The sequence below is a fragment of the Phyllobates terribilis genome, unplaced genomic scaffold (assembly GCF_046119375.1).
Source record: "Phyllobates terribilis strain yellow unplaced genomic scaffold, ASM4611937v1 Scaffold_7__3_contigs__length_470593459, whole genome shotgun sequence".
NCBI classification, from domain to species: Eukaryota; Metazoa; Chordata; class Amphibia; order Anura; family Dendrobatidae; genus Phyllobates; species Phyllobates terribilis.
In genome coordinates, this window is record NW_027362767.1 from 415,577,468 (window position 1) to 415,598,900 (window position 21,433).

General features: G+C 48.8%; 1 protein-coding gene across 3 annotated transcripts in view; it reads right to left on the bottom strand.

Moving 5' to 3' along the window:
- Positions 1–12,184: 12,184 nt before the first annotated feature.
- VWA7 (von Willebrand factor A domain containing 7) overlaps positions 12,185–21,433 on the bottom strand; it is a 41,686-nt gene continuing 32,437 nt past the window's right edge. For all 3 annotated transcript variants that reach the window (XM_073641746.1, XM_073641748.1, XM_073641747.1), the window contains exons 8-17: positions 21,296–21,408; positions 21,086–21,202; positions 20,260–20,448; positions 19,453–19,585; positions 19,243–19,371; positions 18,024–18,116; positions 17,635–17,894; positions 17,426–17,556; positions 16,070–16,250; positions 12,185–15,295 (exon numbers count right to left, since the gene is read on the bottom strand). In XM_073641746.1, coding sequence (XP_073497847.1) covers positions 14,858–15,295; positions 16,070–16,250; positions 17,426–17,556; positions 17,635–17,894; positions 18,024–18,116; positions 19,243–19,371; positions 19,453–19,585; positions 20,260–20,448; positions 21,086–21,202; positions 21,296–21,408 — 1,784 coding nt within the window. In that variant the 3' untranslated portion in view covers positions 12,185–14,857. The remainder of the gene's footprint in view (positions 15,296–16,069; positions 16,251–17,425; positions 17,557–17,634; positions 17,895–18,023; positions 18,117–19,242; positions 19,372–19,452; positions 19,586–20,259; positions 20,449–21,085; positions 21,203–21,295; positions 21,409–21,433) is intronic.

The following is a 21,433-nucleotide window of genomic DNA, read 5'->3' on the forward strand; positions in this document are numbered from 1 at the left end:
ACCCGCCTGGGTGTATTCACATCCCCACCCGGACTGTGGATGGAGGACCAACAGCGGCCCCCGCTAATGCTGCTGCCTGCACCCCCGGTTGCCTGCCCAGCGGCGGAGGAGTTTGTCTGGGACAATCAGAGGGGGGGACCTAATAGGGTTTCCCTGGGAGACCCAGGCCGAAGCTCGGAGGCGGGAGGAGTTCTGCTATTGCGAGCTCCTCCAGCTCGAGAAGGAGCGGCGTGCCCGGAGGGTCCGCTGCGAGCACCTGGAGGTGCGTTCCAAGGCCGTCAAAACCCAAGCCCGGCAGGCGGAGGCCTCCCGTCCCAGTCCTCGGAAGGAAGGATTAATCGTCCGGTTGAACCAGGAGGCGGGATGGGGCTTCATCCGCAGCCCCCAGTTCAGCCGGGACGTCTTTGTGAACCGGCGGGACGTCGAGCAGCGGTTGGAGCAAGGCCACCCAGACCGCAACCTCTACCCCGGTGACTTAGTATCCTACACCCGCCACCACGGGGTACGTGGGTGGTACGCCCTGGATGTCCATAGGGTGTTCAAAGAGGATGCCCCCATGCACCTGCCCACAGATGACCAGTCAGGGTCTGTGGGCAAACATGAGCCATACCCCCGGTGGGGATACCACTTCTAGCGCGGCCCCCGGAGGCTGAACCTTCTTAGTTTTCCTGTTTGCTTGTTGTTATTTACCTGTTTTTCTAAAAACATTTGTCCCTGCGGACGCTGAGCAGCAGACAGACTCATTTTGTAAATAGGTTGCACCTACTGAGGTGCCCCCTATTGGTTTTATACATCCAACACAACACCAGACCTCAGAACAAAAACCTGTCTGGCGTGGTCCTACTGGAGGTCCAACTCAGGATCTCCATGCCCTGCAGCCACCCCAGGGCCTACGTTGAGGGTTTGGGGCAGGTCCCTCATGCTGCTGAACTAGCACTTACATCACCTTTTCTACAATATTTTCTACTATTTTCTACATGCATAATGTTTTTCAAATGTTTTTATATTTATCATATATATAACCTGCAACGTTTAAGAAACTGTGCCTCCCATAAAGGGAAGATTGTTATTGTTTAAAAAGCATTTAAATTTTTGAATGTCTGAAATGTACCATGTCTTTGCTCTATTGCAGCCCACGGACGTGCTGTGTTTCACCAGGGGAAAATGTGGCGCCCCTGAGGGTTCGGTCGCCACAGGGGTACTGCACCTCAGATAGAGGTGTAGTATCTTCTCCTCCAGGTAAGGATGGAGCACCACACAGGACCCCAACTTCACACTCATAACTACACCACTCCAGTTCTGTAGGGGGGCTAAATGCACCAGGGTGCTGCCCCGGGCCGGGATAGTGGAGTTGGGGGGAACCAAAGTTAGGGGGAACCAAGTAGTGAGTGAGGGTGGAGGAAGCACTTACGCAAGCACTTTGATAGAATCATATATAACTGGAGGCCATCTTAAGTTCAAGGTCTTTGGTTGTGGGCTCTCTGCGCGGCAAGTCAGCACAAGGCTGCAGCCGGCTTAGGGTTCACGGTCCTCGGTCTCAGGCCTCGAGACGAGGAGCGGGGCAGAGTCACTACCAGCTCAGACCCCTGTCAGGGTCCAAGCATAGAAGGCCCAGGAGGGGAGCAGAGGAGTTAGGCTCCATAGGCGAAAGGAGTCGCCACCTGTACACCTCATTCTGGCCTTGCCAGAGGACTCCTGCCGCAAGAGGGGGTACCGGTCCCCGATATCTGACTTTGTACTTCACGTCACTGTAGGAAAAGTCCGGAGGCTTAGTGGATCCCAGGGGGATACGGACGGAGCGGAGTCGCCACCTGTATGTGTGGCACCTCAGAGGGTCTGGTTGCCACAGTGGTAGTAATACCATGTCTGGGAGCAAAACGGGGGTTTCCTGGTCAGGGAACACACTACACACAACACCTCCTGACCCAGGCCAGAAAGGGGAGGATCCTGCCCTTTATAACTGGATCTGGAGGCGGGGTTAGACTCAGTCAGAGCCAGTAGTTGAGTTGAGGGCACAGGAGTCAGAAGTCAGGGACTGGAGATGCAGATAGCTCGTCCTGGATTGTTCAGACAGAGAACCAGACACCGGAGTCCGAGGCTGTGGGGATTGTACACCCAGCAGCAGATACCGCAAAGCAGGAGATTGCAGGTCTCCTGGCCCATCAGAAGCCCGGAGGCTCAGCCACACGAAAGGATAAGTACCGCCACAGAGGAGCGAGGAATACATAGGATCCGAGTCGCCAGCCATACGGGTGAGCACCGCACGTTACACTCAGGGATGTGGGCTACAACACGACTATAAGAAGGGGTAGCTAAAGAGTACAGGCAGAACGGCAGGCCTACAACTCTACCTGGCCAGGAGGATTCTAGGATTGCTCCCAGACTGAACAGGCCCTCATCCCTAGCAAGTACTCCCGGTGGGGCCTATATAAGTGCCATCAGTAAAGACCCTGGGACTGCACTGCAAAGACTCCGATTTATTATTACCGATACCCTGCACTACTACCACCCTCATCCATACACGCTGCCCTGAAGCTCCACTCTTCCTGTGGGGAGTCACATCACCTTGCTGCACACACCATCAGCTTCAGTGGACTGCTACGCAGCGGCGGTTCCCAATAACCGCACTCCACAGGTGGCGTAGTCGGACTATACATAACAGAAATACATAAACTACCCTTAGATTGACCACCTGGGTCACGGACCGGGTCACCGCCACGGTGACTACAACTCCCAGCATCTACAAGGCCCGGCTCCGGGTACCCCACGGCCCAGGGGGCGCGTCATATGCCCTAATCTGAGTTTATCCAGAGGGACCCGGCCTTACGCCACGTTCACACCACCAGTCAACAAAGAGGGACATTACAGTACTCGCACGGGACTCAGTGGGAACACAAGGCGGGAAAAAACAAGCGAGACAGGAACACATTAGAGCGCTGTCTTGACAGGTGCTTCTGAAATACCTGGGAAGTGCTGAACCCCTTCCTGGTGGCCGCAGTTCGCCGCGAGAAGCAGAGAGAAGCTTTGCAGCTGATAAATCATCTTAGGGAGTAAAGGCTCGGATGTTCCTTCCTCTGCGGCACTGCACCCGCCATCACTCTACACCACACCTATTTCTCTGCCCTGAGGCCTACTCCGCCTGTGGGGAGTAGTACCAACCCAGCTGCCTGAACACCGGCCTCAGAGGACTGTTGCAGGGCTGGTGATCTTCACCAGACACCACAGGTGGCGTAGTCGAACATTACCACCAACCCCCACCTTTTTAGTGACAGTCCTGGGCCACGGACCGGGCCACGGCCACGACGACATCACCCCGCACCATCCACCGGCCCGGCACCGAGTAAACCCCGGTCCAGGGAGGGCGTCACAGGTGCTTACTGAATACCTGCGCGTATTCCTGAACCACCGGGTGTACACCCTGTTTCTGATGGACAGGAGTGGTGTCTGTCCCAACATGGAGCTGTTGACCCCAATCCTCCACCTGGGTTGCCGGGTCATTATCCTCTACTTTGTCTGGTGAGGTTAAGGACTCCGCCGTGTGTATGGAGTTGTTATTTACTGTGTACAGTTTGGCAACAGTGGCATAGCGTGGCAATCTAACCTCGTCCTCCCCATAGTTTAGAAGATGGACGGGCACCCTCCCATTGGGTACATCCACTACCCCTCTGGCAGTTAAGAGTGTAGGTCTATGTTCTGAGCTAAGGGGCTCTACTACTACCTGGTAGCTCCATCCTCTGAGACCTATTGCTGCTCTACACCAAATCAGCATTTCACTCATCGGGAGAATCACAATGGGTATCGGGTCTGTCACCCGTACATTACCAATTTTACCGCCTGTTAGCTTTACCTGTTGCTGGTACATAAGGGCTCAGATCTCTTTCTGGAGCGCCCTTCTCTGCCCTGGTCTGGTAGTGTCAGCCATCTGTTGGAGCAAGAACAACACTTCTCCCAAACAGTTACTAACAATGTTTGTGCCAAGTACCATATACAAGTCTGTATCATCAGGATTAGTCTCTACTACAATTCGTCCCTGGTCCTTCAGTTCCACTCTTCCCACCTTTACTGCCACATCCTTAACCCCGACTAGGTTAAGGGGAAGGCCATTCGAGGCATACACGGAAAGATTTGGATCTTGTGGGTGGAGTTCGTCTATGGACCAGAACCTTTTGTAGAGGACATCAGGCATGATGGTTACCTGAGATCCTGTGTCCAGCAGAACGGATGTCGCGATGCCGTCCAGCACGATGGACAGGAAAGGTCTTCCTCCTACGAACCTGCGGTACCAGTTTGATGGGCCTGGGGGGTCTACTCCATGGGTGTCGGCCCTCGCCCCCAGAGTTTGCTCGTTTAAAGGACAGCTCCGGACGGCGTGACCTGTCTTGTGGCAGCGATGGCAGACAGGGTCCTTTGGCGGGCGGCGTTGGTCGCTGGTCCTCCCAGGGGGTGGCATTGTCCTCCTCCTCTTTCTCATCCAGGGGACATCCTCAGGGCTGTCGGCTAGCAGGATCCTTCCTTCTGCCTCGGGCTCCGTCCGCAGCTGCAGGGCACTCAGTACAGTGGTCAGGGTTTTGTTCAACTGACGCACTTCAGAGAGCAGGCTGTCCAGCTCACTAGGGGACGTTGCTTGCACCTTGGCTTCAGCAGCCACCGGGGAAAAGGTGGACGCTGCGGGCACTGGGGGGGCCCCATCCTGGTAACATTGAATAGCAGTTGTTTCCAGGGGCTGCAGTCCTTTTATAGCCATGTCCTTAAGGGTGTCAAAGGTGGCATCTGGATGATCCAGGGACCACCAACGCACAGTCCTGCTCTCCTCTTGGGACCTCAGTCCCCGGATAAACTGTTCCTTCAGCATTTTATTTTCTTCATTGATGCTGGTTGGACTAACCTGTTTCAGAGCTCGCAGGGCCCCTTGTAAACGCCAGGCATAGTCCCGAACACTGTCCTCCGGTTTCTGAGAGCAGTTGTAGAACCTCATCCGGAGGTCTGTCTCAGTACGATTCTCAAAGACAGTCTGTAATTTTTTAAAGATTGCGGACACTGACTCCTGGTCTACGGCTGACCAAGTCTCTACTTCTCGCTCCACAGCACCAGTCAATTGTCCCAATACAACAGCGGCTCCTTGCTTGCCTGTCATAGAGTACATGTTCAGTATACCGCAGATCTTCCTCTTAAATCCAGACAGAGTATCTGGTTTGCCGCTGTACTGGGGGAGCCACTTCGCTCCAGGGATGTATGGTAGGGCCATGGGTATGACAGGGGTTACAAGCCCTGCTGGTGGAGCGGCTGCTCCGGCCTGCTCGGCGAGGGGCGCGGGTTGATCATCAGGGCCGTTAACCGGTACTCCGGCGTTATGCTGTTCTTCAGACATTCTGGAGCCATCCCCTAGCGAACCGTGGCCTACCTTCTTTTCTTTTCTTCCGGTAGGCTGCAGCTCCGCAGGTGACGGTCTTCCTTCAGGACCTCGCGTCGCTCGCGTCCTATGTCAGAGCGCTCACTGGGGCTCCGTTCAGGACCTGACGCTTCCTGGTTCGACGTCGAGGCGTGGGGTGTGTCCTGAGATTCGCGCGCTTCAGCAGGTACGCCTACTAGTTTCCCGCGGTTACGCCCTTCTTCCTGCTCGGCGGCACAGCAATGGCGGCGTTCTTCGCCACAGTTAAATACACAGTTCTTATTAAAGGCGCACAGTACCCGGTGTCAACGGGCACAACACTCAGTCGTTGCAGCGGGCACGGAATCCTGTTTGTGACGCCAGGAAGAGATGACGCGCCCAGGGGATGGGGACGACTCGGCGCCCGGGCCTTGTTGCCTGGTCTTGGGGGATGTTGCAGTAGCCGGCTCCCGGGCCCGTACCCTGGGGTCACTCTTAAAAAGGGGGGAAAGTTATATGGGATAGGGGGAATGTTCGTGACGCCACCTGTGGTTTCTGGTGAGGATCACCAGCGCTGCGACAGTCCTCTGAGGCCGGTGTTCAGGCAGCTTAGTTGGTGCGGCTCCCCACAGGTGGAGCGGGGCCTCAGGGCAGCATAAGTGTAGGGATGCAGGACAGAGGGGACCCAGCCGGGTCAGAGGAAGAACAGGCACGCACACCGGAGTTCACTTCTGTACCTTTACTGGTGGTGTTTCAGGCACGGTCCAGGGTACTTCAGGGTGAAGGGTGCATATCAGGACTCTCCCCAGTGAGCGGGTGTAGGGCCTCCTGTTCCTTGTCTTTCTTTGCTAAGTTTCTGACCTGCCTGGAGCTAGGCCTAACTTGGTCTCTGTCTTGCACCTGCTGACCTGGTGGTAGAGCCTTCTGTTGGAGATCACTCTCCCTGGTCTCTGGGGCCTCCATGACTCCTGGCCCTGGTATAACAGTCAGCTTCTGGTGAACCTGGGACGTGTAGTTCGCCAGGGGTTCCGGTTGTTCCTACGGGGTATGAGAAGTCCCTGTAGGCACGGACCCGGTGTCCGGTGTAGATAAATCGAGGTGAGCCTGGTTAAGCTCCTCTGCCCCCTATGTTACTTGCTTACTCCACTCGCCTTTGGCCACGCTCGAGGCCCTCACTAGGCTTCACACGTACTATAGGCCTAACTCGCCTAAGCACTGCAGCAAGCACACTGCTCTTCGCCACTCTCTGAGCGTCAGCACGCTCCTGGCTCTAACTGAGCTCCACTCTAGACTTTCTTCCTAGAGAAACTAACTGAGCTCGACTGCCTCCACAGACTCACTGACTGAGCTCTTTCTGTGGCTGAGCAGGAACTGACTGAGCTCTACTGCAGACTGACCTCTCTTAGGCTCGTCTTCTGCAGGAACTCACTGCCTAACTCCACCCTCCAGTATATATATCCCGATCCGGGCTCCCTCTGGTGGTCTGAGGTGGTAGGCTGGAGGTGTGTGAATGTTGTGAGGGCCTCTTGTGGAGAAGTCCATCCATGCACCCCTCTGGGATTTGTGGCACCAATGCGCAGCAGGGCGCCACACTGGCGACATTAATGGACGCCAGCGTCAACGGAGTGGGTACCGCCATCATTGGTGATTGAGTTAGATGGCTTTCTTCTTCCCACTCCCCTTATCCTCTGCCTCAGACGAGGAATCCTTCCCCCTCTTTAATGACACAGAGGTGTCCATTCCCACATTTTTCCTTCTTTTTTCGTCCTCGTCTGGGCCAGTCCCTCCACCCAAGGACCTTGCATCCACAGGAGAAGGAGACTTGTCGCCCCCTGTAAGCTCTGCCGAAGCCGGAACTTCACCCTCAGCCTCCTCTTCAGAGGAAGAGATGTTATCAAGGGCTTGGAACCGGTTAGAAAGACCAACCAGAGGGGAGTCAGTTTTACTTTCCTTAGGTACCTTGGTCAGAGCAGGAGAAGATGTTTTATCTCCCTTCTTTCTCTTCTTTTTGGTGCCGAGCTTACGCTTGTCCTCTAGCCACCGCTTATTATCCTCATCCATACTTTCATAATGGGAGGATTCTGAGGCAGAGGGAGAGGCAGTTTCCTCCCTGTGGATCCTCCTGACCTCCTCATCCAACTCATCATCCCTCGGGGCCTCAGCAGCAACACTGGCATCCAGGACAGGGGAAGCCCCAGTAGCCCGGGGCTCGCCCCGCTCCCTCTCCTGTCTGCACTTGTCTAGACGCTTCAGCTGGGCAGGCATCTTTTTATTGCTTTTCTTCGCTGGCCCCTCAGCTCCCCCACCCCTGCTAGTCCCCTCCCCAGCAGAATCGGCCTCACGGCTTTCTCCCACCGGGGTCTCGACGGCATTAGCGAATGAGCGAGGACAACGGCTGAATGGGTGACCTAACTCACCACACAGGTGGCACCTAATCTCCACACAAGAGACAGCAAGATGGCCGACACCCCCACACAATGCACATTTCTGCACAGTGCAGTTTGCACTGAAGTGTGTGGGGTCGCCGCACCTGTGACAGAGCTTCAGTTGCCCCTGGTAGAAGACCAGGATACGATCCCTTCCCAGGAAGGCAGATGATGGAATGTGGGCAACCGTACCACCTGAACGCCTAAGTTTTACCATAAACGTCCAGGCCCCTGACCAGATACCAAACTCGTCGCGTTTTTTCTTTGGTATCTCCACCACCTCTCCATACCGACCAAGCCACGTCATGTCATAACAAGAAAGCGACTCTTTACGAGTCATCACGGTCACTTTCTTGATTTGGTTTGGCGAGACACTGCCTGAACGGCAAAGTCTCGCCAGCCGGGCTCATTTTTTGCCAACTCATAATTTGTCCACAAGAGCTGAAGCCCCTCCGGCCAAACAAAGCTGACATCAAACTCAGGCGTGGAATAGGGATGCATCAAGGCGTAGATGTCAATCGCCTTGAAACCCATCCTCAGCAGGAGCTCCACAACTTTAGACCTTGGAGGACATGCATCACTGCCCCTCCACCGAAGACTGACCACATTCCTACGTGCACTGCCTGGCCCGGCTGTTGGGAGGGACCACACTGTATCCCCCCATTTTTGCTCTCGGAAGGCCCCGAGGCCATGCCTCTCTATCCAGAAGGATAGATCAACCTCTCGACCCTCTACCATTAGTGATCTCTCCCCCTTCTTTAGAGCCTCCAGAAGGCGCCGTTGCAACATGCCGTCCCCAAAGCCCGGAGACGAGGAGGAGGATGCCCTATTTGCCCCGGAGGTGACACTGGCATAGCTCTGGACAGGTGTTGTCACCACCGGGGGGGGCAACCGGACCAGTGACTACATCAGCCCCAACAGTATCATCATTACCCACCTCCATCTCACCCTCCACCAAACCAGCAACCACACCACTAGACAATGAATTGGCCTCATTCACACCCACCACCACATTCATTCCTGCTGGACCAGTAACAATGGTGGATGACATTTTGACCTCAGCATCATCAGGGACAAGGGGGTTCAGTCACCTCCATAGAACTGGAGGCGACCTCACCCCTGGTCTTATGTGTGCCCTCCACATCATCAGTCGGTAATTTCCGCTGCTTTGCATTTGTGGCAATGCGCCGCTGATCTTTAGCTGTTGTGAGGCGCCGCTGATCTTTAGCATCAGGATCTTCCTGACCAGCGGCGCCAACACAAAATAACACTTTGGTGGGAGGACCGGAACGCTCAGCCCCGACAGCCCCCTCACACTGCCGCCGCTCCTCAACTAAGTGATCAGCGACAACAGCATTCAGAGGCGCCGAGGCTAACGGAGCTGCCCCTGACACCGGGCTACTCCCTCCTCCCACTGAGGAGCGCACCACAGCATCGTGGCCTGACCGAACGCCCACCGCCGGGCCGCCCTCGCAGTTCAGCCTCTCGGCTGATGCACCTCCTGCTGCGTCCCTGCTACTACAAGCAGAGACGGAGCTCTGCGCCTCACTACCACGCTGTATAATCTCCCCGCGCCTTTGCACCGGATCCACAGCGGAACCCGGGCTGGGCTGGGCAACGGGGCTTATACAGCGAGCTGAGCCTGCCGCCGACTCAGGGGGTACAGGCAGGGGGGCATATACATAGCTTACCGCTTCCTGCAGCTTTGGCTTGTTCTTCTTAGCCTTTTTTGTGGCCCCCAGGTGCCTCTTCTGGTAGATCGTCACCAAGATGGAAGTTTTGGAGGCACACTGGGGACTCCAGGAGCTTTATTTCCGTCATTAGCGCCCCTCCCTGGCCGCTGCTGTCACTGTCCTCCCCAGAGCCGGCAGAACTGCGATCGGATGTCATTGTCGCCTGTCCTGCAGGGAGCTCGCTGCACGTGGCCTGCGGGTGACTTTACAGGCTGCCAGGTGGGGCTTTCTGCTGGTCATCATCACTCTCATCATCCACCTGGCTCTCAGGCTGCAGCCCCATCTGCCTTTGCTCTCTGTTATCAGCCATTTCTCTGAAGCGGTCTTCATTAATTAGTTTTTCCTTAAACGGACCACTCTGCTCTCTGATGGTAGCTTTTCTTAGTTCCAGCAGATGAATCTCACTGGTGAGCCTCTTTACCTCCGCCTGGAGCTTTGCCTTCCTCGATTTGGAGGCCCTTGCAACTTTAGCGCTTGTGCACCGCAGCTCCTCCCGAAGCTTCCTGACCAGCTTACTTGCATCTTCATACTCACGGAGGTGGATCATGACCCGGGAAGCATAGGTGGACACAGACTCCCGGGGACTTTGCAGCCACCAACCTTCCTCAGGGAGGTCGGCCTCACCTCCGTGAGCACTCAGCTTTCCTCCAGAAGGAGCGCCATCATGCACGCTGTCAGGCTTTACATCCGTGCTGGAAGCCTTGCGTCTTCTAGGAGTCTCCACAGTCTCGGGGGGACTTGACTCCATCACTCATCCCAGGAAACCCACTTCCTCCCTGGGTAGGAGAGAGATCAGGTCCCCAGGTGGAGAGGTGTTGGTTCTCAGAGATCAGGAGCACACAGCAGGATCTGCAGCCACCACACCCACAATCAGCACAGTGAGCAACAGCTGCTCAGAGCTGCACTCACTATTCTGCTGGTGGAGTCATTGTGTACATACTTTACATTACTGATCCTGAGTTACATCCAGTATTATACTCCAGAGCTGCACTCACTATTCTGCTGGTGGAGTCACGGTGTACATATGTTACATTACTGATCCTGTACTGTTCCTCAGTTACAGCCTGTATTATGCTGTAGAGCTGCATTCAGAATTCTGCAGGTAGTTTTTAAAAACTAGTTAAAAGACAGATCTTTAAAGAATTAAAATCCTTTTCATAAACATTAGGATTGGTCGAGCAGCCATGTCCAGTACACCACCAATCTACCATGAAGCACAGATTGACATAGCCAGCCAAGATGAGGGGACTTTGTTGAACCATTCTATTCTCTGGTCCCATAGATCTGGTTATCTCTGGTGACCTATTATACAATATGGTTCCTATAATCCTAAATGTCATATTCTACTATACAGCTTGGAAAACCAAAAAGTAATAGAAATATGCAAAAATGATGAAAAAATAATGAAAAAATAATGAATATGACAGACGCTCTATTCTCCCCAAACTATGCACAAATCTGAATACTCCCTGATCGCGGATGCAGATGCTGAAAACCAAAAAGTAATAAGAAGCTGATAATATTTGGGTTTCTTGACATTTTTTATTACAAATACTTGAGCTGTGAAAAATGCATTGACAATTTACATATACAGTATAAACAGCTGCAGGTTAAGTCCCAATAAATAGAATATGTTCAACTCAAGACCAACCCACTGACTATCGTGAACCACGAAAAATCACGTAAAAGCTACAAAAACATTCAAAAATTCACAACAGAAATGTTCAGAGATCATCACTGGTTTCCATTCGAGTTGATGCGCATTGATCTGCAGAACCGAGATCAGCGGCCATTGGACGGCAACCCTGAGAACCACCTCCAACCTTTCGACATCTGCGGCTCTTCTTTTGATTAGCTGGCCTGGTGCGACGTCATCGGTGCCGAGTGACGCACAGGCTGGCTAATCAAAAGAAGAGTAGGGGATGCCAGCGACTACAGATTACTGACACGACCGATGGACCGGGTCCTGAGAATCGACTCAAGACTTCTCTAGTTCCATGCTTCAAGTTTCACTATCTGATCAGCGCTACAAATGTGCATCAATTGGCTCCATGTGGCCTTGTTATACTGCAGGCCATGGTGGTACGTGCTGGGACAGGGTGGGCACTAACGAGCCACTCTGGGAGGGTATTTAGGTAAACAATTAGCCCCATTTTCTCGGTTTTCCTATTCGAAGCCCATATCATCAAAACCCATCTTGGTTTTTGAAACAGGGCCTAAACAACACTCTAGATCATACATGTCAAACTCTGGCCCGTGAGCCAAATCTGGCCTGCAGGGTGATTATATTTGGCCCATGACACCAGAACTGGCACCCCTATGTGGGGCCATTATACTGTATGGAGGACTATGTGGGGCCATTATTCTGTATGGAGGACTATGTGGGGCTCATTATTCTGTAAGGAGGACTCTGTGGGGCCATTATTCTGTATGGAGCACTATGTGGGGCCATTATACTGTATGGAGGACTATATGGGGCCCATTATTCTGTATGGAGGACTATGTGGGGCTCATTATTCTGTATGGAGGACTATGTGGGGCCCATTATTCTGTATGGAGGACTATGTGGGGCCCATTATACTGTATGGGGGACTACATGGGGTTCATTATTCTGTATGGAGGACTACGTGGGGCCATTATTCTGTATGGAGAACTACGTGGGGCTCATTCTGTATGGAGAACTATGTGGGGCTCATTATTCTGTATGGAGGACTATGTCGAGCCCATTATTCTGCATGGAGGACTATTTCCGGGCCCATTATTCTGAATGGAGGACTATGTCGGGCCCATTTTCCTGCATGGAGGACTATGTGGGGCTCATTATTCTATATGAAGGACTATATGGGGCCCATTATACTGTATGGAGCACTATGTGGGGCCCATTATTCTGTATGGAGGACTATGTGGGGCTCATTATTCTGTATGGAGGACTATGTCGGGCCCATTATTCTGCATAGAGGACTATGTCGGGCCCATTATACTGTATACTGGTCTGTCCACGTTTTTCATTTTGGCCCTCTGTGTGTTTGAGTTTGACATCCCTGCTCTAGATAAACAACGTTAAAGTTCTGCCTAAGAACGCCTTCAATTAGAGGGAGGCTGCCCACTTTTGGGTGGGGTTTGCCCATATCCCAATTCTTTTTGACCAGGGATAGACCCAAATATGATCGATAGGATTATATTCGAAAAATCAAGATGGTCACGGCAAATTGGGGACCATCGGTAGCTATGCAAGAGCTTCAAGGTTGTCAATTCATTGACATCTCCGACAGGTTCCCAGAGCTTCTTTCCTGGTGGTCTAGTGGCAGCTATAATTCCTGGTGAGCCAGGGGACATTGTATTATCTGACAGCCTAAAAGCCATTGTGATCTCCAATGTTCTGGGGGTCACTGTACTCCATTATAGTAGTTGTACTTCATCAGTTTTTTAACTTTTCAGGTTTGTAGTATCTTTTAAGCTGCATTTATCTTGGCAAGTAAATTCTGACATGGGCACGATACTATGTACAACTTGAATTATTCATTTGTATCCTAAAAAATTGAGGTCCTTGACACTTGTTAGCACATAACTAAAGGCCTTTTTCCAGTTTTATGTACATAAATCTTTCTAATTTTTTATATACTTGAAAGGCAGATTTAGGAAAGCTGTCGAAATGAGGATCTGTATGTGTTGCCCCCTAGCAACCAATCACAGCGCAGCTCTCATTTTACCAGAGCTCTTTATAAAATGAAAGCTGAGCTCTGATTGGTTGCTACAGGCCACACAGTTTCTCATTCAGACAGAATTAATCAATCTGCCCTGAGTGGTTCAATCCATCTCCATTTTTCAAAAGCTCTGTTTGCCGTCAAAGAATGAAAACATGTCCGAATTTTGCACAGTTTCCGCCTCTTAAAAATGGCCATGAATTGAAACACCAAGTACTTAAAGGAATATTACAAAACTAAATTTCACGATGTGAACCAAAATATCACAATATCCATACAAAATCTGTGCCATTAACGACTAACCTCACTGTTCACACACGGAGATCCTAAAAATCTGACATCTTCTAACGACTCCATACACGGTTTACGTTTTCTTACATCTACAGAACAATGCAACATGGCCGAACGCCTAATTGTACAAAACCGGAAGTGCTACCGTCAGTTCCGATCAAATCATCAAAAATGTTATCACCCACTGGAACTGGATTCATCCTTTTCTGCCTCTGGGAAACAAGGGTGACAACCAATATGGCCGCTGTTACAGCTCCTTCAGGGGTATATGGGCTCCTGTTACATTTTACCCCCAATTTTGCACCATTTCTCATTACATCCGGCGATTTCGGGTTGTCCACTTGAGCGCTGATGACAACAGTCTGTCCAGTCTGGGTTGGCCTCAGACTACCGATGGGTACACTAAAAAGTGAATGGCCATTTTGTGACCACATAAAGGGGAGCTTAAAGGGGTTGTCTACCTTTTTATTTTTTTTACTGAAATGCATGTATTTGAGCTAAAAATTAATTTTTACAATTGGGTTTCTGGACAAATTTTGCCTTCTATAGCCTGTGTGTTGCATCTATTGCTGGCTGCAAAACGAGCTATGATTATTTGAAGGGAGAGTTTGTGATTCTTTTATCTGTCTTTTTCTGAGCTCCTCTCTGATTTATGACCACAGACCACATCAAAGTTGAATGTGCAGAAAGGCAAAGAGCCTGTAAGAGCCAAAACGATACAAAATTTTTAATAAATCCAATTGCAAAAATATTTTTTGCACCTAATACATACACTTGAGTTAAAAGAAAAAAAAAAGGTGGACAACCCCTAACTGTAGCTTCATGGCAGAAGGGGCACGAAAGAAAGACACCCAATTTGATCCTTATACCCCATCACATGTCAAATTTTATCCCTGGATTGGAGGGTCAATCACCTTCACCAGCAGAAAATAATTTTTCACATTTTTTTTTTTTTTAATGTTAGGTGGTATGTTGATTAACTTATAATATATCTTTTTAGCAGTTTGATCTCCATTTTTCCAAATCTTACTCTTGTATCCCCCCAATAGAGGGCACATGAGAATCTACACTTGTTGTGTTATTATTGAGTTCACTGTATACACAGTAGGCAGTGAGCTCCCCCTAGTGGTGGCTGCTGTCAGAAAGAAATGTATTCAACTCTCTATCTATGCAGGGAATTCGGAGCTCTTTATCGTGGGACATACAAGGAAATTAATCAGTATAGAATTTTGGTCCAATTCAGACCAAAATTTCTGTGCACCTTACTTATCATTTGTGCCTTTCATTCCCGGTGCCAAGAATTTATTTTTCTTTGCACCTAAATTTTCCCAGTCATCAACATGATTCTTTCTTGCAGTCCTTTGGGCTGTTATAACTGGTATTTCTTTTCTTTTGAAAGTAACATATCCCCAACCCTACAGCGAGAATCAGCAGGAGCGGTACGATCAGTAAATAATGGGCTTTATGTCCGGCCTGCATGGAGGTGACCGGGGCAGAAAGTGAGCAACTCCACACCGCCCCCTTGTGATTTGTAAGCAGTAGTTCAGCATGCAGGTGGCAGCAGTCCGACGTGTATTCGACACCATCATTTCCTGCATCCGAATAATGCTCGGCGGTACCGGAACCATTCACAATGTGGACGGAATGAATCCCATTAATGTCTGAGACCAAAAGAATGGCGATCCAGTGATGATCCTTGCAGCGACTGGGAGCCAAGGGGCAGGACTGGAGATATGATGGCGGAATCTGAACAGGAGGAGGCGCTGTAGAGGTCTGCAAATAGGGAAGAAAATATAGAATAAGGCTGCACCCCTTTTTGACGCGGGACAGTCCCCAATGTACTAGGAAAAAAAATCAAGACAATCCGAAAAATTCAGGACTGTGGGCCGCTATGGAGAATGGGGCCCCACTTTTTCCTTTGCAAATGAATGCAAGATTATGAAAAGACTATGGGCTCCTAAAATGACTGGTCCTCAAAGGTCTAGCAAAGAATATCATATCCCCACTTGGAAGTGACCAAAGCCAAAAGACTGGCTCCAAGGGTCTATTTTCTGTATTATGGATGGCCAAACATAGACACTGAAAGCAAAAACATCTCCTGACAGAGTATCACAAAATTATATTTTGTTTTTTTTAAGCTGGGCATCTCGTACTACTCAACTGGAGATATGAGTAACCTAGAAAAAAGTTGAGGAAGGACAAATCTGTGTTATATACCTTTGTGGTGATATGTTGTGCAGGTAAAGCCTAAATTTATATATTAACCAAAAAGGAGCTAAATATAAACATTTGCAATATATTTGCAGCGTAGTTTGCTTCTTGGCTATGTCTGGCACTGTAAATCAACTACATTGAAGTAAATGAGGCTGAGCTGCAGTACCATGCGAAACCTGTGGAGTAGGGTGGAGCTGTTTTGAGAAAGAAGTAATCAAGTATTTCTAATCCTTTAACAACCCCATTCAGGCCAAGCTAAAAAAAAATGGCTTTGAAATCAACTGAGAAGGCAACATAGAACATGTTACATCCAGGATAGCAGAGATCACCTACCTCATTATCTCCGATGACTATTAATGAAAGGTGGGTGAAGCACGGAGGATGGAGGTTGCCGCTGCCACCACCGCACACGTTGGCCTTTACCATCGCTGTGATTATGGTATTTTCCTCAGTGTTGTCAGGAATCCTGATTTCCATTTTTCTTACTTCTGATTTTCCAGACCCCATCTGTATCCTGCCAGGAGAGGTTCAGAGGTTAGTGGCCATGTAAAACAGTCACAAATGGGTGACGGGTCAAAGATTTACAAAAGATAAGGAACTTTGAAAGAAATTAAATACCAAGAAGGACTAGATTTAAAGCAGATCTCTCATTAGATTTCACAATACAAACTGCATACATTTTCAAATAGATCTAGTTCTTAAAGCAGATGAGTCTGGTGTACTTGCTTTGATAATCCATGTTAGAAAGGCTGTTGAATCCTTTATAAAAGTTTAAACTCAATCTCTGTCCACCTAACTGACAACTCCTCAATGTCCCCCCTCCCTGCTGCTATTGAATGTCCATCCACCTGATTGACAGCATCTCAGTGTTTCTCCTCTCAGCTGCTCAATATTTGCTCATTAATCCATATACTGATATATCAAAGATCTATCACTTAGACCAGATGAGGCTACTTACTATAATAATTCATGATAGAAAGGCTGTTAAATCCTTTATAAAAGTTTAAACTCAATCTTTGTCCACCTAATTGACAACTCCTCAGTGTCCCTCTTCCCTGTTGAAACTCCCTCCATCTGATTAACAGTTCCTCAGTGTCCCTCCTCCCTGCTGCTGGTGAATCTCCTTCCATCTAATTAACAGCTCCTCAGTGTACCTCCTCCCTGCTGCTGGTGAATCTCCCTCCATCTGATTAACAGTTCCTCAGTGTCCCTCCTCCCTCCTGCTGGTGAATCTCCCTCCATCTGATTAACCGCTCCTGAGTGTCCCTCCTCACTGCTACTATTGAATCTATGTCCAACTAGTCTGATTGACAGCTTCTCAGTGCCCATCCTCTCTGATCCTAAATTTCCGCCTACCTAACCTCACTGACCACTCCTCAGTGTCCCTCCTCCCTGATGATACTGAAATCTCACACTCCTTAGTACAAGCTACAGAAAAATGAAACAGTGCCACAGATTTATTTAGGGAGTGGGTTGGAGCAGAAAGACACTTTATGATCAGTTTATTGTTGAAGGAACCTTCGAAAAAGTAGGCACTGACCAAAGCAGAGAACCACTTTAAAAGGTGGAACCAAGTTTGTTGTTCTTAAGTTGCTTGGTGCAAAAATCAGTTTTAATCCAAGGGAGGCCACAGATCTCCATACAGCATATCCGGACTAGGATATTATATGGACAGATCCACCTGCTCACCTGAATGTAGGAGAGTCCTTGTTGACATCATTACTCATGGTGATGGAATAGCAGTGAGGTTCTCCAAAATTAGTGATCTTCACTGAAATCGGATGAGACGTTCCTGGTGTCACAAGTGTATTACTGGACATCTGGAAGATATGACAAGACGTCTCTGGTCAAGAATTAGTGTCTGGAATTCAAGTGTAACATGAAATCAATGACCTTACCTCCACGATGCATTCTGCTGCACTTAGTTGCTGCGGTGCCTCCCGTTTCAGCTCGAGTCCTCGCCCATCCTGACCTCTCACACCAACGCTAAACTCCCCAATGGGGATCTCACTAATTTTGGCTGTGAAAAGTCCGCCCTGATTGGCCGTCTCCAGCTCGGCTGTCTGCATCTTCCCATTGCGTGTGGTCAAGCTGACGTGGCTCAGGTTTGCCGAGTCTGGAAGCCCAATAGCGTCAACCACCAGGATGGCAGGCCCACCTGAGAAGGCAGAAGGAAATGATGGAGGCCTTCCGTATGAAACCCAAGTTGTGGAACCGTGGCCTCATATGTGAATGTATGGAGGTTCTAGGAGAGGACACCTGGTTAGGACCCTGCGCCATCACCTACCTGCCACCGGCTGGCTGTTGAGTTGGTAGAGACCAGGATGAGACCCATTTATAGGAATCCCAAAATAAAAGAGGAAATCAACAGAGCTCCGACCTACCGAATAAAGAAGAAAAAATGCAATTTTCAGTAGCTACTAGTTTTATTAACCCCTTCCCAACATGGCGATTTTACATTTTATTGCATTGTTATTTTTTCCTTTGCCTCTTCCAAAAGCCACAAATATTTTTATTTTTCCGTCCAAATAGCAGCATGAGAGGTTTTATTTTTTTAACCTTCATTTTAACACTGCTGGAAAATGGGCAAAAAATTCAGAGCGTGGTGAAATTACGCAAAAAAATGCAATCCCATATTTGTTTTATTTTTGTTTTGTTTTTACAATATTTATTGAGACGTAAAAATAACTCGGGAACATGATTGGCAATACCAAACTTATAGAGGTTTTTTTTTTTTTTAATTCGGAAAGAAAAAATTACTTTTGTGTCGTCATTTTCTGAGGTCTGTAACTTTTTAATTTTTCTGTCGATGAAGTTGTGTGAGGGTTTGTTTTTTTGTGCCCTGAGCTGACCCTTTTATTAATATCATTTAGCTACGATGTTTTTATCGCCTCTTACTCCCTTTGGGGACCGAAAAAACGCAATTCTGGCTATTCAAATTTTTTTTTTATTGGGTTTATTAATTTTATACTTTGATAGATCAGACTTTCATGAACATAATACCAATTATGGTTATATTTTTACTTATTACTAATGGGAGTTATTTTTTTTATTTCACATGATTTTTGTTCATTTTTATTCTATTTTTTAGTTTCCTTAGGGCACTTGAACCTGCTATATCGTCCAATCGCTTATACTATATACCACAGTAGGATAGTATTGCAGTATATAGTGAAAATGAAGTTCTCCTATGAAGTCCACCCATGGGCTAGGCTTCACAGGAGGGCCAGACGGGGCCATAACAACCCATAGGTTCTCCGTAATCGCATTGCGGGGAGCCAGTGCAAACCGGCGACCGAAAGCACTGGCGATTGGGCCATTTAAATCAGACTGACAGTGGCATTTAAGCTGTGGCTGCTGTAGTTACAGGCAGATGCCTTATGTATATCACAGCAGGCATCTGCCTGGTATGATGCAGGCTCAGCTCCTGAGCCCGCTCCATGCACATACTATTACGTCTTAGGTCAATAAAAGGTTAAAGAGATCCAGCTTTATAGGTTTCTCACCTTGCACGTGAACACTGTAGGGTTCGACAGTTTTCATAAAAATTGTCCAGTTTCCCACCAGCAGAGGATCAGACAGGAACACTCGGGTAAATCTGCCATAAGTTTGGCGACGGCCATTTTGTTTTCGGCCTAGTTAAGGGTAAGAGAGAATTGTGAACACTCCATAAGTCGTAGTCTAGCGCACGTCACAGCTCCAGGACGCGCCATTACCTGTCGGATCGTGTACGCGGAATTCCCGGACGTTGCCGTTTATGTACAGCGTGACGTTGTGGAGAAACTCATCCACTAGAAAAACGTGGTGAGCTATGCCTCCCTCCGATGTCTGCACATGTAGTAGCGTGACCTGCAGCGGAAAACACCGTTACACACAAGCTTACAAATATTACAAATCTCCAAGGACGATCTGAAATCTTTTTAAAGGGGTTGTCAAGTTTTAAGCACTATTTTTTCTTACTTAAATGAATGACCTTGGGGCTAAAACTAATTTTTTTTGCAATTAGGTTGCATTAAAAATGTTGCTCCCTTTGCCTTCTATAGCCGCAATGTTGTGCTGTCGATTGCTGGGCACGGAATGACTTAACTGAGAATCCGTCAGTGAGCTATTATGGCGGTCTGACGTGAGATATTGTAACTGTTATATCTGTCTTTTCCTGAGCTCCTCTCAGATGATTTATAACCACAGACCACATCAAAGTTGAACATCTAGGAAAACAAAGATCCTGTAAAAGCCTAACGGTGCAAAATTGTTTCTAAAACCCAATTGCAAAAATGATTTTTAACCCCAAATACACACATGTAAGTAAAAAAAATAAAAAGGTAAACAACCCCTTTAAAGGTGTCTCTAGTGCCACCTACTGGAGGTAGCTACTCTATAAGTCAATGTCCGACCCTTCAATGAGCCTTGCTATATGACTAGGGATCCATTCCTAACCAAACCATAAATTGGCACATGCTGTAGAAAGGAAATACTACAATGTGGAGCAGATCACCTCTTCAGATCTCACAGTCTTTACTCACCACATCAAAGTACGCCGAATCTGTTATAACTTTTGCAACTTCAGAAATGTCTTGGTTGTTGGTGAAGATGATCTGACCTCCAGAAACAGAGGCCAAATCAGCGTAAAGGTCAAATCTGTTTGGATGTAAAACCTCCCGTCGACTCCTTGAACTCGTTCGGGAAGGATCCTCTGTTATTAGGAAAGACACCTAGAGACAATAGAGAGTGTATTGTTATTAAAGAGTATCTCTAGGACTGGATAAAACATGACAGCTTTCTTTCAAACGGCACTTCTGCCCACCGGTTGTGGGAAGAATGGGGGCTCGGGGTTAGTCCAGCCATAAGACATTTCAGAAAGATAGATGAAAAATTTAATTAGTGTGAAAATCCCTTTAAAGCAGCTGTCCAGGGGTTGGATTCTGTAAAACGAAGTCATAGTCACCAGTTGTCATCCTCTTGGATCCAGTGCAGGTTCCTCTGTTGTCCATGCCAGTACCATTTGACCTGGCATAGGACTGTTGCGGCTTGTGATAGGCTGTAGCGGTCAGGTCTGGTGACTTGAACCATGCATCATCCAAAAGACAACCAATGATGTTCAGCTTAAGTCACCTGACCATTGCAGTTGGTCACAAGTAGAAGCGGTCCGGTGGCTGGTTGAATGGTGCAGTCATCTCTTCCACAGAGTGACCTGCGCTGGATCCAGGAGGGTGTCAGGAGTAGAGTATGATTTATTTTGATATTTCTACAGAATCCAAGTCCCAGGTAATGAGCACCGTTTGAGCAGACAACCCCTTTCAGGCCCAAAATTAAAGTAGTTGGCCAACCGTCTCAACATCAATCGCTCACCTTCATCTTCCTCTCTTGGATTAAAGCCTCCACAGTGCTTTGGAGATGCGCATCTTTGGAGGAAGCGTCAGTGAAGACAAAGATTTCGGAAAGTGGAGGAGTGTTGATCAGAGCTAGCTGAAGAGAAGGGGAGGACGGTGATGAAAAATGGTTAAAAACTATACAAACACACAAAGATGTAGTGGTGGGGTGAAGGCTACACACGCCTACCTGCAGAGCCGATAAACACATCTCGGGTTCGTCTCCTCCACCAAGAGCATGGAGACTATCGAGGGCCTTCAAAAACTCATCAGGGTCGCTTGTCTTATAGACAGGGCCAAAGCCTAAAGAGAAAAATGGCCACGGTTG